At 32.3% G+C, this 14,043-nt stretch overlaps 1 protein-coding gene and 1 pseudogene across 2 annotated transcripts; one reads left to right on the top strand and one right to left on the bottom strand.

The window, feature by feature from the left end:
* Positions 1-996: 996 nt before the first annotated feature.
* LOC142237460 (uncharacterized) lies at positions 997-10,586 on the bottom strand. 2 transcript variants are annotated; one of them, XM_075308788.1, is made up of 6 exons: positions 10,358-10,586; positions 10,129-10,217; positions 9,895-10,040; positions 3,024-3,661; positions 1,803-2,846; positions 997-1,255 (listed from the first exon to the last, which is right to left on the bottom strand). In XM_075308788.1, the coding sequence occupies exons 1-5, from the start codon at positions 10,374-10,376 to the stop codon at positions 1,819-1,821; spliced, it is 1,920 nt and encodes a 639-aa protein (XP_075164903.1). In that variant the 5' UTR covers positions 10,377-10,586; the 3' UTR covers positions 997-1,255; positions 1,803-1,818. The 2 variants fall into 2 exon arrangements, with proteins under 2 accessions (XP_075164903.1, XP_075164902.1); XM_075308787.1 differs by lacking the exon at positions 10,358-10,586 and having other exon boundaries at positions 10,129-10,330.
* Positions 10,587-10,792: 206 nt separating this feature from the next.
* LOC142237461 (cytochrome b5-like) lies at positions 10,793-11,904 on the top strand (annotated as a pseudogene).
* Positions 11,905-14,043: the final 2,139 nt, after the last annotated feature.

Genomic DNA, 14,043 nt, shown 5'->3' with positions numbered 1-14,043 from the left:
ACAAAACAAGCAAAATTTAGGAATTTTAGCAAAATAATTCTGAGAAATTTTCCTATAACAAAATAATCTTGACAAATACCCTATACCAAAGAAATTTAAAAAAAAAAATTCCTATAGAAAAGAAGTTTTGACAAAATTTTCTCTAGCTAAGAAATTTTGACAAAATTTCCTATAGAAAAGAAATTTTGACAAACTTTCCTATAGCAAAGAAATTTTGACGAAATTTCCTATAGCAAAGAAATTTTGACAAAATTTCCTATAGCAAAGAAATTTCGACAAAATTTCCTATATTAAAGAAATTTTGAAAAAATTTTCTACAGCAAAGAAATTTTGACAAACTTTCCTATAGCAAAGAAATGTTGACAAAATTTCCTATATTAAAGAAATTTTGAAAAAATTTTCGACAGCAAAGAAATTTTGACAAACTTTCCTATAGCAAAGAAATGTTGACAAAATTTCCTATAGCAAAGAAATTTTGACAAATTTCCTATAGCAAAAAAATTTTGACAACATTTCCTATAGCAAAGAATTTTTGACAAAATTTCCTATAGCAAAGAAATTTTGACAAAATTTCCTATAGACAGCAATTTTGACAAAATTTCCTATAGCAAAGAAATTTTGACAAATTTTCCATAGACAGGAATTTTGATAAAATTGCCTAAGCAAAGAAACATTGACAAAATTTCCTATACCAAAGAAATTTTGACAAAATTTCCTATAGCAAAGAAATTTTAACAAAATTTCCTATACCAAAGAAATTTTGACAAAATTTCCTATACCAAAGAAATTTTGACAAAATTTTTTATAGCAAAACAAATTTTCAATAGACAAGAAATTTTGACAAACTTTCCTATCGCAACGAAATTTTGACAAAATTTTCTATAGCAAAGGAATTTAAAAACAAATTTTCTATAGACAAGAAATTTCCTAGAGTAATGAAATTTTGACAAAATTATAACAGATAATTTCCTGGGCCTTTTTCAATAAAAAAACACATTATGTTTATATCAATATCAATGTAATTTTTTATTGGGTAGTATCATCAATGTTCTTTCATGTGATGAAAAGACGAAAAAGGAAAATCAAAGAAACAATACGCATAACAATAATAGTAAAAAATTCGAGTTAAAGTCTATAGACGACACGCTATGATGATATAAGCATCTATGGCGACGCTAATACGTTATGGGAGTATACTATTAATTCTGCTTACAGCAAGTACTGGTGTGGAAAGAATGGATTTTAGAGACTTTATCTAAAACAGAACAAAATATTTGTTACATGCGATCAGAAGAGAAAATAACGAATATACAAATGTAAAGCTAATGGTCACCTGGAGAATAAATTAAATTATTGGAAACATTTACTAAATTATTATATATATATTAAATTATTTATTTATGTAAACTCCACTGAAACAATATCAATAATTTATATGGAAGGCAATTTAAAAATGCGGGATTTTTTCCAATGGTTGAGAATTCATTTCGAAAAAAATGTATCAGACTGGTCAATCGAAGTTATTGATCGCAAGCCAACATACGGATACCGCGACGAAAAAACAAATCCTTTAAAATTTTAATATTCCCGTCGAAGAAAAACGTTTTTAATCGAAATATTGGAAGGAATAAATTGTATACAATACAATCTAAAGTCGTAAAGGGAATTTCATTACAAGAAGAGGGCTTCAAGCCGAAATAAGAAACAAATAAATTCTTAGTTTACTTTAATTCTTTTCCATTCGAATTTCTACTCAGGTGACCATTTTTACTTGTATATATTTATATTATATGTGTACCTACCTGCAAATCGCATTATTTAAAATCCCCATCCATCGCCATCTCCATAACCGAAATTCCCAAGGAAAGCATGACGAAGAAGATGATTTGCAAATTCGTTATCAATATCATCATCTCCGTCCGAATAGTACATGTAGTAGTCATCATCGCCGAAATTATCGATATCGTGTCCCAAATAGTCCAGACCATCATAATCATCATCGTCATCATCATCATCGTAATAGTCATCATAATCAATGAGATCCATATCACCGTATAAAAGATCATCCAGAGTTTGGACATCAAAATCAAGTTTGAATTCTATTAGATCTTTTGCTGCTTCAAATTCAGGTGTTTTAACGGAAAAGTCTTCAATGCCCGAACGATACCCGGAGATTTTCAAAACTTTAGTTTCTTGTCGTTGGATTTGTTGCGACTTTATTAGCTGTAAAACTTCCTTGGCGAACGACTCGTTTAGTTGCTTACAACTTCCAATATTAATAGTATGGAGTTTGTGACAAGACCTGATAACAGCCAATAGGCCCTTACTGGTGAATCCATTACAATTCATCACACATAAGATCTCAAGGTCTGGAAGTAGGGCTATTTTTTCCATGCACTCATCATCAAATCGATAGTTATTAGGGCAGACGAGTTTTTTCAACTTCTTCAACTCCGACACATATGTAGCTTTCTCCAAATTCATACAATTGTAATTATCAACACTAAGTGTTTCCAATTGATTGCTTTGATGCTTTGCCAATTCCGCAAAGAAGTCTGCTTGTATCGATTCACTAGACGAATACACTGAAAGATGTTTTAATTTTGGCAACTGAGCGATGTTAGGATATTGATGGACTTGAATGCCTATCTTAAGAGTTTCCAAATTTTTTAAGTGTTTAAAGGCGTCTTTAATCTCTGCTGTTTTCAAGAGAGAACAATGATTGATTTCCAAAGAACGTAGTTGGGTGAGGCATTTACAGATTTTTGTAAAATGACGTGATGATATACGACCACAACTATTTAGAGAGAGACTTTCGACTGTGACAAGATCTTTGAGGTAGTTCCCTAGGAGGTGAATTAATAAAAAGGAAAGAATTAAAAAAAGAACGTAGTAGAAAAACACAAACAAACAAGAACTTATTGCCTAAAGAATATATTAAAGTTAGATTAATGAATTTCTACGACTCATATTTAATTCTTGCGAAATGTTTTTTTTTTTTTTAATAAACCCCATGGACTTACCTGTTAGTTCACAATTTCCATCTAAAGAAAGTTCCTTTAAATTTGATAAATTCTTTAAAATTGGAATGCAAGAATCCACCAAATCTGTATCGTGTAATGTCAAAACTTTGACATTCTTCATTTTCTTAAACAATTTACGCAGCATAACTGGTTTCAATAATGAACTTTGGATATTAATGACCTCTACATTTGTACAGAATAAACCCATAGATTCAATAACTCGGTGGCTATGTTTGTGTATCATCTCGCCTTCCAATGTTTGTATATGTGGCCCAGCCATTTGAAGGAATTGACGTATTTGCCATAACGTTAGATTATCCAAATCGTTTAGTAGCAATATTTTATATTCGCTCTTGGAATGCATGGCGAAAATGTCTTTAAGGCGACAACAAGTTTGAGCGAAATTGATTTGATCAACCATGGGCAAAAACTTGAGTATCATTTCCAAACAATCATCGTTTAGTTGTAATATTAAAGCTTCCTGTTCTGAGCATGATGCAGAATTGGCATTATTATTAGCGGTGCTTGTTGTTGCTGTGGAATCTGAATTTTCTTTAGCGCCAGGTTGATGCCAACTATCACACGCTCGAATCTGTATGCGTTTCTTATTTATGTAGTGGTTGTTATTTTGTAAAACTCTGCAGGGGTAAAAAGAAAATCAAGAGATCGATCCATTAAAATTCGATCACAAAAGGTTTAAAAACGTTGTGTGTATTTTTATTCTAAATTTTTTTTCTGTCCCTTCAATATGGCCAAATTCTCATCCATTGCCAGAACTCAGTCCATAAAACGGTGACTGTGTATCTCCACATCACACCTCTAGATCATCTTTATTGAGAGACCAAGGATATATACATTCTCACCCAAACTAATTCAGCACTACAATTTTACAATAATTTAGCGCAAATCATGCCCCATTGATATGAATAAAATTTAAATTTGATTTTTTGAGATAAGTTTACGATTTACAACCATGGTTGCCACAGTTGGTAGAAGTATACCAAATATGATAGATTTTTACTGTTTGGTAGATTTTGCCAAATATGGTTGAAATCGGTTCAGATTTGGATATATCCCCCATTATAGCTTTCGCCCGATTTACACTAATATGACCACAGAGGCCAATTTTTACCTCCTATTTAGTTGAAATTTTGCACAGGGAGTACTTCATAATTTTTCTATAGAAATAAAATTTTGACAAATAAAATTTTGACAAAATTTTCTATAGAAATAAAATTTTGTTATTGTTGTTTTTGATCTCAGCTTATAGCCATGCATTGACTAAACTACAAGTTTAGCTTAACCAACAGAGGAAAAGTATGCTTGTCAAATTTATTTGGGCAAAGCCCTATAGACTGCAAGATGGTTGGATGTACAGCTGTTTCGGAATTACCACATTCCTCATCAGCATCCTCTACTTGCAGCAAAACTATCAACCAATTATCAGAATAAATTCGGGTAATTCACTCAACCTAAAGTGAAATACACTTGAACCTTCCGAAACGGGTTTAATAGTCGGCTACTGCCTAAACAAATTTGCAAGCATATCTCTTTTCCTTTGCCAAACTCAAATCATCGATTTGTATTTAGTTGGCTGGGTTTGTTTTTGAGCGTGCTTCCTCTATCTTCATTCGTTTTGTTTGTTATTATTGGCTTCTCTTCAATCGTTATTGTTGTTTTTGATCTCAGCTTAAAGCCATGCATTGACTAAACTACAAGTGTAGCTTAACAAAATTTTCTATAGAAATAAAATTTTGACAAAATTTTCTAAAGAAATAAAATATTCACAAAATTTTCTATAGAACACTGAAAAAAACAGTGAACCCACCAGGAAGAAAACTTTCGGTTAATTTTAGAAAATTTTGAATATTTGTAGAAAATTTTAACTAAACAGTATTACAAACGTTGGCATCACGCCGATGTAATAAAAAGCATCACGCCGATGTAATAAAAATAAGTAAATATTTTTCGACAAATTCAGACAATTTATTAGACATAACTAAGTTTTTTCACTTGTTAAAGAAAATTTTGTAGTTAAAAGGAAAAACTTGGAGTTCAAATTGCAAGAATGTCTTTAATGACAGACGAAGTTCATGATGGACGCATTTTTGGTAAAATTTACAAATTGATATGTAAAACTACTAACGCCCCTCGAATTTATGGACTTCCGAAGATACATAAGGAAGGAATCCCTGTAAGACCGATATGTTCTTCAATAAATTCCCCCTCTTATGAACTATCAAAATATATTGTAAATATTTTGAAAATTTTGACGAAAGATTCCAAATATAATGTAAAGGACGCAATTGAATTTAAGAATAAAACCAGTAATATTAAGATTGAGGACAACGAAACAATGATCTCGTTTGACGTAGTATCTCTTTTTCCAAGCATTCCCGTAAATTTGGCGATTAAGAATATATAAGAAAAATGGGACGAAATAAAGGACTATACGAAGATAACGATGGATATTTTTATAGAAATGTTAACTTTTTGTATAAAGGGCTCAAGATATTTTGTATATGATGACAAGGTGTATGAACAACGTAAAGGAATGCCAATGGGATCACCAGCTTCACCTATTATCGCCGATATTGTAATGGAAGTACTCTTGTACTCAGTATTGGAAAAATTGACTATTAAACCAAAAATAATGACAAAATATGTAGATGATCTGTTCTGTATTTTGAATAAAAATGACGTTCAGGCCACTTTATCAGCTTTAAACGCCTTTGATAGACAAATTCAATTTACAATGGAAACAGAAGAGTACAACAAGTTACCATACTTAGATACTATAATTCTAAGGCACTAAAGGGTGATTTGTTAAGAGCTTGATAACTTTTTTTAAAAAAAAAACGCATAAAATTTGCAAAATCTCATCGGTTCTTTATTTGAAACGTTAGATTGGTCCATGACATTTACTTTTTGAAGATAATTTCATTTAAATGTTGACCGCGGCTGCGTCTTAGGTGGTCCATTCGGAAAGTCCAATTTTGGGCAACTTTTTCGAGCATTTTGGCCGGAATAGCCCGAATTTCTTCGGAAATGTTGTCTTCCAAAGCTGGAATAGTTGCTGGCTTATTTCTGTAGACTTTAGACTTGACGTAGCCCCACAAAAAATAGTCTAAAGGCGTGTAATCGCATGATCTTGGTGGCCAACTTACCGGTCCATTTCTTGAGATGAATTGTTCTCCGAAGTTTTCCCTCAAAATGGCCATAGAATCGCGAGCTGTGTGGCATGTAGCGCCATCTTGTTGAAACCACATGTCAACCAAGTTCAGTTCTTCCATTTTTGGCAACAAAAAGTTTGTTAGCATCGAACGATAGCGATCGCCATTCACCGTAACGTTGCGTCCAACAGCATCTTTGAAAAAATACGGTCCAATGATTCCACCAGCGTACAAACCACACCAAACAGTGCATTTTTCGGGATGCATGGGCAGTTCTTGAACGGCTTCTGGTTGCTCTTCACTCCAAATGCGGCAATTTTGCTTATTTACGTAGCCATTCAACCAGAAATGAGCCTCATCGCTGAACAAAATTTGTCGATAAAAAAGCGGATTTTCTGCCAACTTTTCTAGGGCCCATTCACTGAAAATTCGACGTTGTGGCTCGTTAGTAAGTCTATTCATGATGAAATGTCAAAGCATACTGAGCATCTTTCTCTTTGACACCATGTCTGAAATCCCACGTGATCTGTCAAATACTAATGCATGAAAATCCTAACCTCAAAAGAATCACCCTTTATATAAGATCAGATCCAATGGAAATGACTCTGATACTTGCCAAAAAGTATATATTGGTACAACGAAAACCAAATTAAAAACTAGACCCTCAGGGCATAAATCTGATCAGAAAGCCACTGATAAGCCCTTGGAGCAAAAGACAGCACTTGCAGCACATTGCACTTTAACAGGACACAAACCAAACTTTAAGGACGTAGATATTTTGACGCAAGACACCAATTATAAAAGGAGATTTACTCTGGAGATGCTACATATTATAAATGTACCTGCAGAAAGACGAATGAATTTTAAGACTGATACGGACCATTGTGCACATATTTATAGAAATATTGTACAAAAATATAGAAAGACAGATTAGCTTTTAGTTGTAAATATACTCCCTTGTAAAGAAGTTCACTGTTCTTTAAATTTAAATGTAATTATCTGTGTTTTTCATGTAATGATATATTTTTTGTTAATGTGTTAAATGTTTTTTCTTTTTGTTTAAAGTAATTTCCCTGAAGACGAGCATCGGAGATGTCTCGAAATATTGGAAAATTTTAAATATAAAAATACAACTCAAAAAACAACATCTGTTTTTATTCACATGACCTCAAGCCGAACTAAGCAAATATAATTAAAATTTACAAATTTAAAGAAATTCTGAACTATTTTGTAGAATACACGAAATTAGTTAATCTTTATGCTTCATTTGAGTATATTTTTTCCTCGGTTTTAGTTAATTTAACTAACGTACGCAAAAAAATATTAGAGTAAAGGAAACTTTCTCCAAACTTAATAATTCCATGAACTAAAATAAAGTTAAATTGGCTTTAGTGAAATAGAGAGTTCACTTTTTTTTTTGAGTGAAATAAAATGTTGACAAAATTTTCGATAGAAAAAAAATGTTGACAAAATTTTCTTAGAAATAAAATTTTGACAAAATTTTCTAAAAAAATAAAATTTTTACAAAATTTTCCAAAAAATAAAATTTTGACAAAATTTTCTATGGAAATAAAATTTTCTATAAAAATAAAATTTTGACAAAATTTTCTATAGAAATAAAATTTTGACAAAATTTTCTATAGAAATAAAATTTTAACAAAAGTTTCTATAGAAATAAAATTTTGACAAAATTTTCGATATAAATAAAATTTTGACAAAATTTTCTATAGTAATAAAATTTTGACTAAATTTTCTATAAAAATAAAATTTTGACAATATTTTCTATAGAAATAAAATTTAGACAAAATTTTCTATAGAAATAAAATTTCGACAAAATTTTCTATAAAAATAAAATTTTGACAAAATTTTCTATAGAAATAAAATTTCTAAGAATTATTTTTCATAGTTTCGGCTATAGGTCGATTAAAAAACATAGATATGATGTTTTTCTTTTATTTTTATTTCCAATATTTCGGTTGACTTCGTAAAAACCGTTTTCAAGGCTGAAGTGAAACAAAAAACAGAAAACTTTTTTAAATTTAATTACAAAAATCACTAACAAACAAAACCAAACAATAAATTATTAAACTATTATAATTTACATTTGCTCTGGTGTGCACAGCTTCACACTCTGTTTTACACTGAATTTAACTTTCTATTGTGCTTTTGTATTATATGTCTATATATTCCAGCGCAGTTCTCAATGTCTTTCTTGTAATTCATTCTCTCGTCAGGTGGAGTGTTGATAATGTGTAGCATCTCAAGACTAAATCTGCGTCTGTAATTGTTTTCGTGGTCTAGAATTTCTACATCTTCTAAGTTTGGCTTGTGACCAGTCTGCGCACAGTGGGCCACAAATGCTGTTTTCTGCTCCATGGGCTTGTCAGTGGCTTTAATGTCAGATTTGTGAGAAGATAGTCTGGTTTTGAGTTTTGTCATTGTAGTAGTAATATATGTCTTTTGACATAAATTAGATTTGTCACCTTTACATTTAATCCTATATATTACATTGCTTTTATCGTCATTTTTTATTTTGGTTTTAGTTTTGCTAAATAGTCCCTTTACTGTTTTGGTAGTCTTTAAGGCATTTATCTTTGTCGTATATATCAGACTTATTTATGTCAAAAGACATATAATGGTACTACAATGACAAAACTCAAAACCAGACTATCTTCTCACAAATCTGACATTAAAGCCACTGGCACACCCATGGAGCAGAAAACAGCGCTTGCGGCCCACTGTGCGCAGACTGGTCACAAGCTAAACTTAGAAGATGTAGAAATTCTAGACCCCGAAAACAATTACAAACGCAGATTTACTCTTGAGATGCTACACATTATCAACACTCCACCTGACGAGAGAATGAATTACAAGAAAGACATTGGGAACTGCGCTTGAATATATAGACATACAATACAAAAGCACAATAGAAAGTTCAATTCAGTGTAAAACAGAGTGTGAAGCTGTGCACACCAGAACAAATGTAAATTATAATAGTTTAAGAATTTATTGTTTGGTTTTGTTTGTTAGTGGTTTTTGTAATTAAATTAAAAAAAATCTGTTTTTTGTTTCACTTCAGCCTTGAAAACGGTTTTGACGAACTCAACCGAAATATTGGAAATACAAATAAAAGAAAAACATCATATCTATGTTTTTTAATCGACCTATAGCCGAAACTATGAAAAATATTTCTTAAAAATAAATAAAAAGGTCAACGATAATCCACCAGAAAAAAAAGAAATAAAATTTCTACAAGTTTCTATAAAAATAAAATTTTGACAAAATTTTCTATAGAAATAAAATTTCCACAAAATTTTCTATTGAAATAACATTTTCCAAATTGAAATTAAGTAAAAATTTTGTCGGAAGAGCGTAGTTTTCGAGATACCGACCCTTAAAAATTGGGTATAGTTGGCCGGCCTTCCGCCGGGGTTTCAGACTTTCTCCTATGGACAGAGTCCAATAATTGGACCAATCGGACCACTTGTACTAAAGTAGATTTAAGCCGCAAAAATTTAGTGTGAGACACAAAAACAATAAAAGCAAGATAAACCCTACAAAAAACAATAACTCTATTCTATCCTTCCTTCTTTGAAAGAATTCTTTATCTAATCGTTCATATTTCATATACTAAATTTCACCCAAATAGTTATTCAGTGTATTTGTGAGACTTCGAAAGAAAATTGGTCAGTACTTACTTAGTAGCAGCAGCCGCATCTGAAAAGTTGACAAAACCAATCCTGGGACTATTTGGAACATTTTTACGCTTTTGATCTTTAAGCAAACGCACGCTTTTTACTTCTCCAAATTTCCGAAAATAATTAAAAACTTGGTCCTTGTTTAACTACAATGAAAACAAAAAAAAAAAAACTTTAGCCAAAAATGTTCTGAAATTGTTTGCTGGGGTCCAAAAAACAAATGGGGGAACTCACACTTTTCGGTATGTTGTATATGAAGAGGTTGAATACCAATATATTGTCTTCGGTGAAAGCTTTGCCATTGATAATCTTATAATTTTCATCTTCTCGTAGACGATTTAGATCATTCCCAAGGATAGCAAGATCGGAAAATAGTTGCCACATTTTAATTCAATATTTTATATGTTAACGTTTCGCAGTCGAACCAACGAATGCGAAATATCTAGTTTCATATGTCACTTACCATCATCGCCGAACACCATCTTAAGAAATTGTTTTTTTTTTTATGACAGCTGCTGCGATATAATTAATTTATTTAACAGTGTGTGAGTGTGTGTGTCCAAAATGTATTGCGTATTATTGTTGCAACGGGATCAGGCCCAAGGATCACAAAGAATTGAATTATGCGTCTTTTATTGTTTTGTTGGTTTTTTCGTGAAGTAATTCAGGTAGCAAGCTATGACGAGGGGTTGCCATTTTACAGAAAATTTGAACTGTCACATAGGGATACCAACATTCAAAAATAAGGACAAATTAAATACACTTATAAGGTAGATGCATAATGCGTCGTTCAGACTATAAGTTTATCCGTTCGATAATAGGTCTGTTTTCTTATTGCACTGATAACCAGTGCAAAAAGAAAACGCAAAACGTCTAACCAGTTCAATTTTCGATTTTGATTGGCAACACTTGGTCGTCAAATGTCAAAATCAAAGTTATTGTTTACAAATAAAAATAGGGGGTATACATTTAATAATCAATTTATAGAAATAAGTGTACCAAAAACGAAAGAGTGATTATTAATTTTAAAGGATTTGCTGCTTGCCTTTCAAAAACAAATGACTGCTGGCAACAGCTACGTGCGTGGAAACAGATTCAGTGCGTCATGTTTATCAACCAAACGCGTGAAAATATGGGAATTTGCTCAAGTGGTGGATTTACAAGTGGCTAATACCACAAGCATGTGTGGTATAGAAATGGATATGCCAATTGCATCAAAATCACAAAAGCCTAGTTAACGTAGAATTACAGACTTCGGCCAGCCATCACAAGAGGGAGAGAATATACAGGAAATATAATTCAACTTAATACCACAAATTATTTAATTAAACACCATGTCATCGCAAAATGTAAAATAATTTACCCACGCCGAAGTTGCCAAAAATATTACAAAAGAAAAGAATTGGTTCATAATCCACAACAACGTGTATGACGTGACCCCTTTTCTCAATGAGCATCCTGGTGGTGAAGAAGTCTTGATCGAACAAGCTGGTAAAGATGCTACAGAAAATTTCGAAGAAGTTGGTCACAGTTCATATGCCCGTGAAATGATGCAACAATACAAAATCGGTTAACTAGTTGCTGAAGAGCGTACAAATGTTCAAGAAAAATCCGAACCCACATGGAATACTGAGCAAAAGAACGAGGAATCGTAATGAAGTCATGGCTGATGCCTTTTGTCTTGGGTTTAATAGCCACCTTGGTTTATAAGTTTTTCTTTGGAACGAAATACCAATAATTGTAGGCAGAGAAAAACATCACCACCACCAGCCACAAACAAATATCGCAAGTTTATTTGTATATTTAGTTGAGAAAGGGATTTCTTGCTGTTTTAGACCATAAAACAAGTCATACAAAAAACAAAAACAAAACATATACAGTGACTCACAAAAATATTCTTTTTTATATCTTGAAATCGCAAACCGCTTAACATTTATATGAAAAAGTTTTATTAAAATGTTTCCATGGATATACATAACAGCAAAACGTAAACAAAAATCGTGAAATTAATTTTATTGTATTATTTTTAATCATTAGATCAAAAAACTACAAAAAAAGCTCACAAAAGTATTCGTCGTATCAGTAATCACATTGTATGAGACATTATTTTGGTCCACTTAGTATTTGGAATAGTACCCTTTGTTAGCGCAAATGGCTTCCAGTCGTCTTGGCATCGACACGTTTCTTGAGAGATTTTGCCCCATTCTTCTTGTAACACTTTTTTAAGGGCTGTCCAAGATGAAATTTGGTTTTGTCCGATCCACGGTTCCAAATGAGATCCTAGTTTTCAATGGGGTTGCTACCTGGGCTTTGTGGTTGCGTTTTGAGATATTTAGTGTTGTGAAGGAGCCATATTTTCACATCCCAGGCCGTGTGTTAGAGGTGTTTGCTTGTTGGAACAAGGAGTCTTTATCACGAAATCCCATTTTAGAGGCGCTGGAGTGAAGATTTTCTTTCAAAATTTTTAAATATGTTAAAAAACATTTAGGCGTTCATGGTTCCATCAATAAAAACTAAGTTTCATTACACTTGTTTTTACATTTTTTATTTTCAAGGTTTCCCTAAGCTTTCGCCGTGAAAATAAAAAATGTCGAAAAGTGTAAGACAAAAGTTTTTATTATTTTAAAATTTATTAAGAAAATGTAACCATTAAAAAAATTAGGTTTATTTTAGTTATCGGAATTATTATTTCTTCAGCAAATTAACTTAACTTTATTCATTTTTGGATTATGTTTGTATAATTAACCCTCTAATGCCCCAATTTTTTGGCCATCTGAATAAATATTTAATGTTAACGACACAAAAGCAAGAAAACTAAACAAGAAAATTTTATAGGTAAAATTCAGTATATGCTGCAAAGCCTCTTGAACAGTTCCAACTGTTTTCTTTTTATTTTACCCATTTTTATTGTGTTAAGGTGTGTTTTACTAAAAGCTTCCTTATTTATTGAAGCCCGCCTAAAGGCGGGATTGGGCATTAGAGGGTTAACTAAAGAATAGAAAAATTATACACAAATGAAGCGTAAATATCTAAACAATTCATGAAAATTTTAAATTTTACCGCAAAATCCAAACCAAAATCATACTGTCTTGGTGAATATTTTCTAAATAATGATGAAGAAGGCAATTTTATTATTATATACTATTCCAAATGCTATTTTTATACCCTCCACCATAAAATGGCGGTTTTTTAAGTTTGTCATTCCGTTTGTAACAGATCGAAAAATTGCTCTAAGACCCCATAAAGAATAGGGTGGTTAAATTTTCAAGGGCCGATGTTGATTTTGAATAAAACACAAACTATTTAGGACATTATTGAAATTTTATTTTTTTATGATATATTCGTATTACTCAATTATGTATGGAACAAACTATAGGCCAAATAGACGCCACGACCTCGGTGGCACACCTCCATCCGATGGTCCAAATTTTCGATGACGCTGGGGCATAATTGAGGTTCTATGCCGTTAATGTGCCGAATTATCTCGTCCTTTAGCTATTGAATTGTTGCTGGCTTATCGACGTACACCTTTTCTTTCAAATAACCACAAAGAAAAAAGTCCAACGGTGTCAAATCACATGATCTTGGCGGTCAATTGACATTGCCATTACGTGAGATAACACGGACATTAAATTTGTTGCGCAAAAGAGCCATTGTTTCGTTAGCTGTATGGCAAATTCGGGCCATACAAAGTTCGTTATCATCTTACGATAGCGAACACCATTCACAGTAACTGCCTGACCGGCCTCATTTTGGAAAAAATACGACCCGATGATGGTCGGTCAGTCTGTTGAAATCACGCCAACTTCCGTTCGAAACAAGCTATCGACTTGAAACTTGGCACAAGAAGTTGTTATTGATATAGGTCGTATCTTATTGGAAAAGGGCCATATCGCATTACTTTACGTATAGCCCCCATATAAACCGATCCCCAGATTTGACCTTCGGAGACTCTTGGAGGGGCAAAATTCATCCGATCCGGTTGAAATTTGGTACGTGGTGTTAGTATGTGGTTTCTAACAACCATACAAAAATTGGTCCATATTGGGCGGGGCCGACTATATCATACCCTAAACCACCCCATGCGAATTAGTAAACATAAGCAAGGGTATCATTGGTATAGGTTTGGGAGATGAACCGAATTTCCTT

The sequence above is a fragment of the Haematobia irritans genome, chromosome 5, assembly GCF_050003625.1.
Source record: "Haematobia irritans isolate KBUSLIRL chromosome 5, ASM5000362v1, whole genome shotgun sequence".
NCBI classification, from domain to species: Eukaryota; Metazoa; Arthropoda; class Insecta; order Diptera; family Muscidae; genus Haematobia; species Haematobia irritans.
Note: the sequence above shows the minus strand (reverse complement) of the source record. Positions and strands in the feature narration are given on the sequence as shown.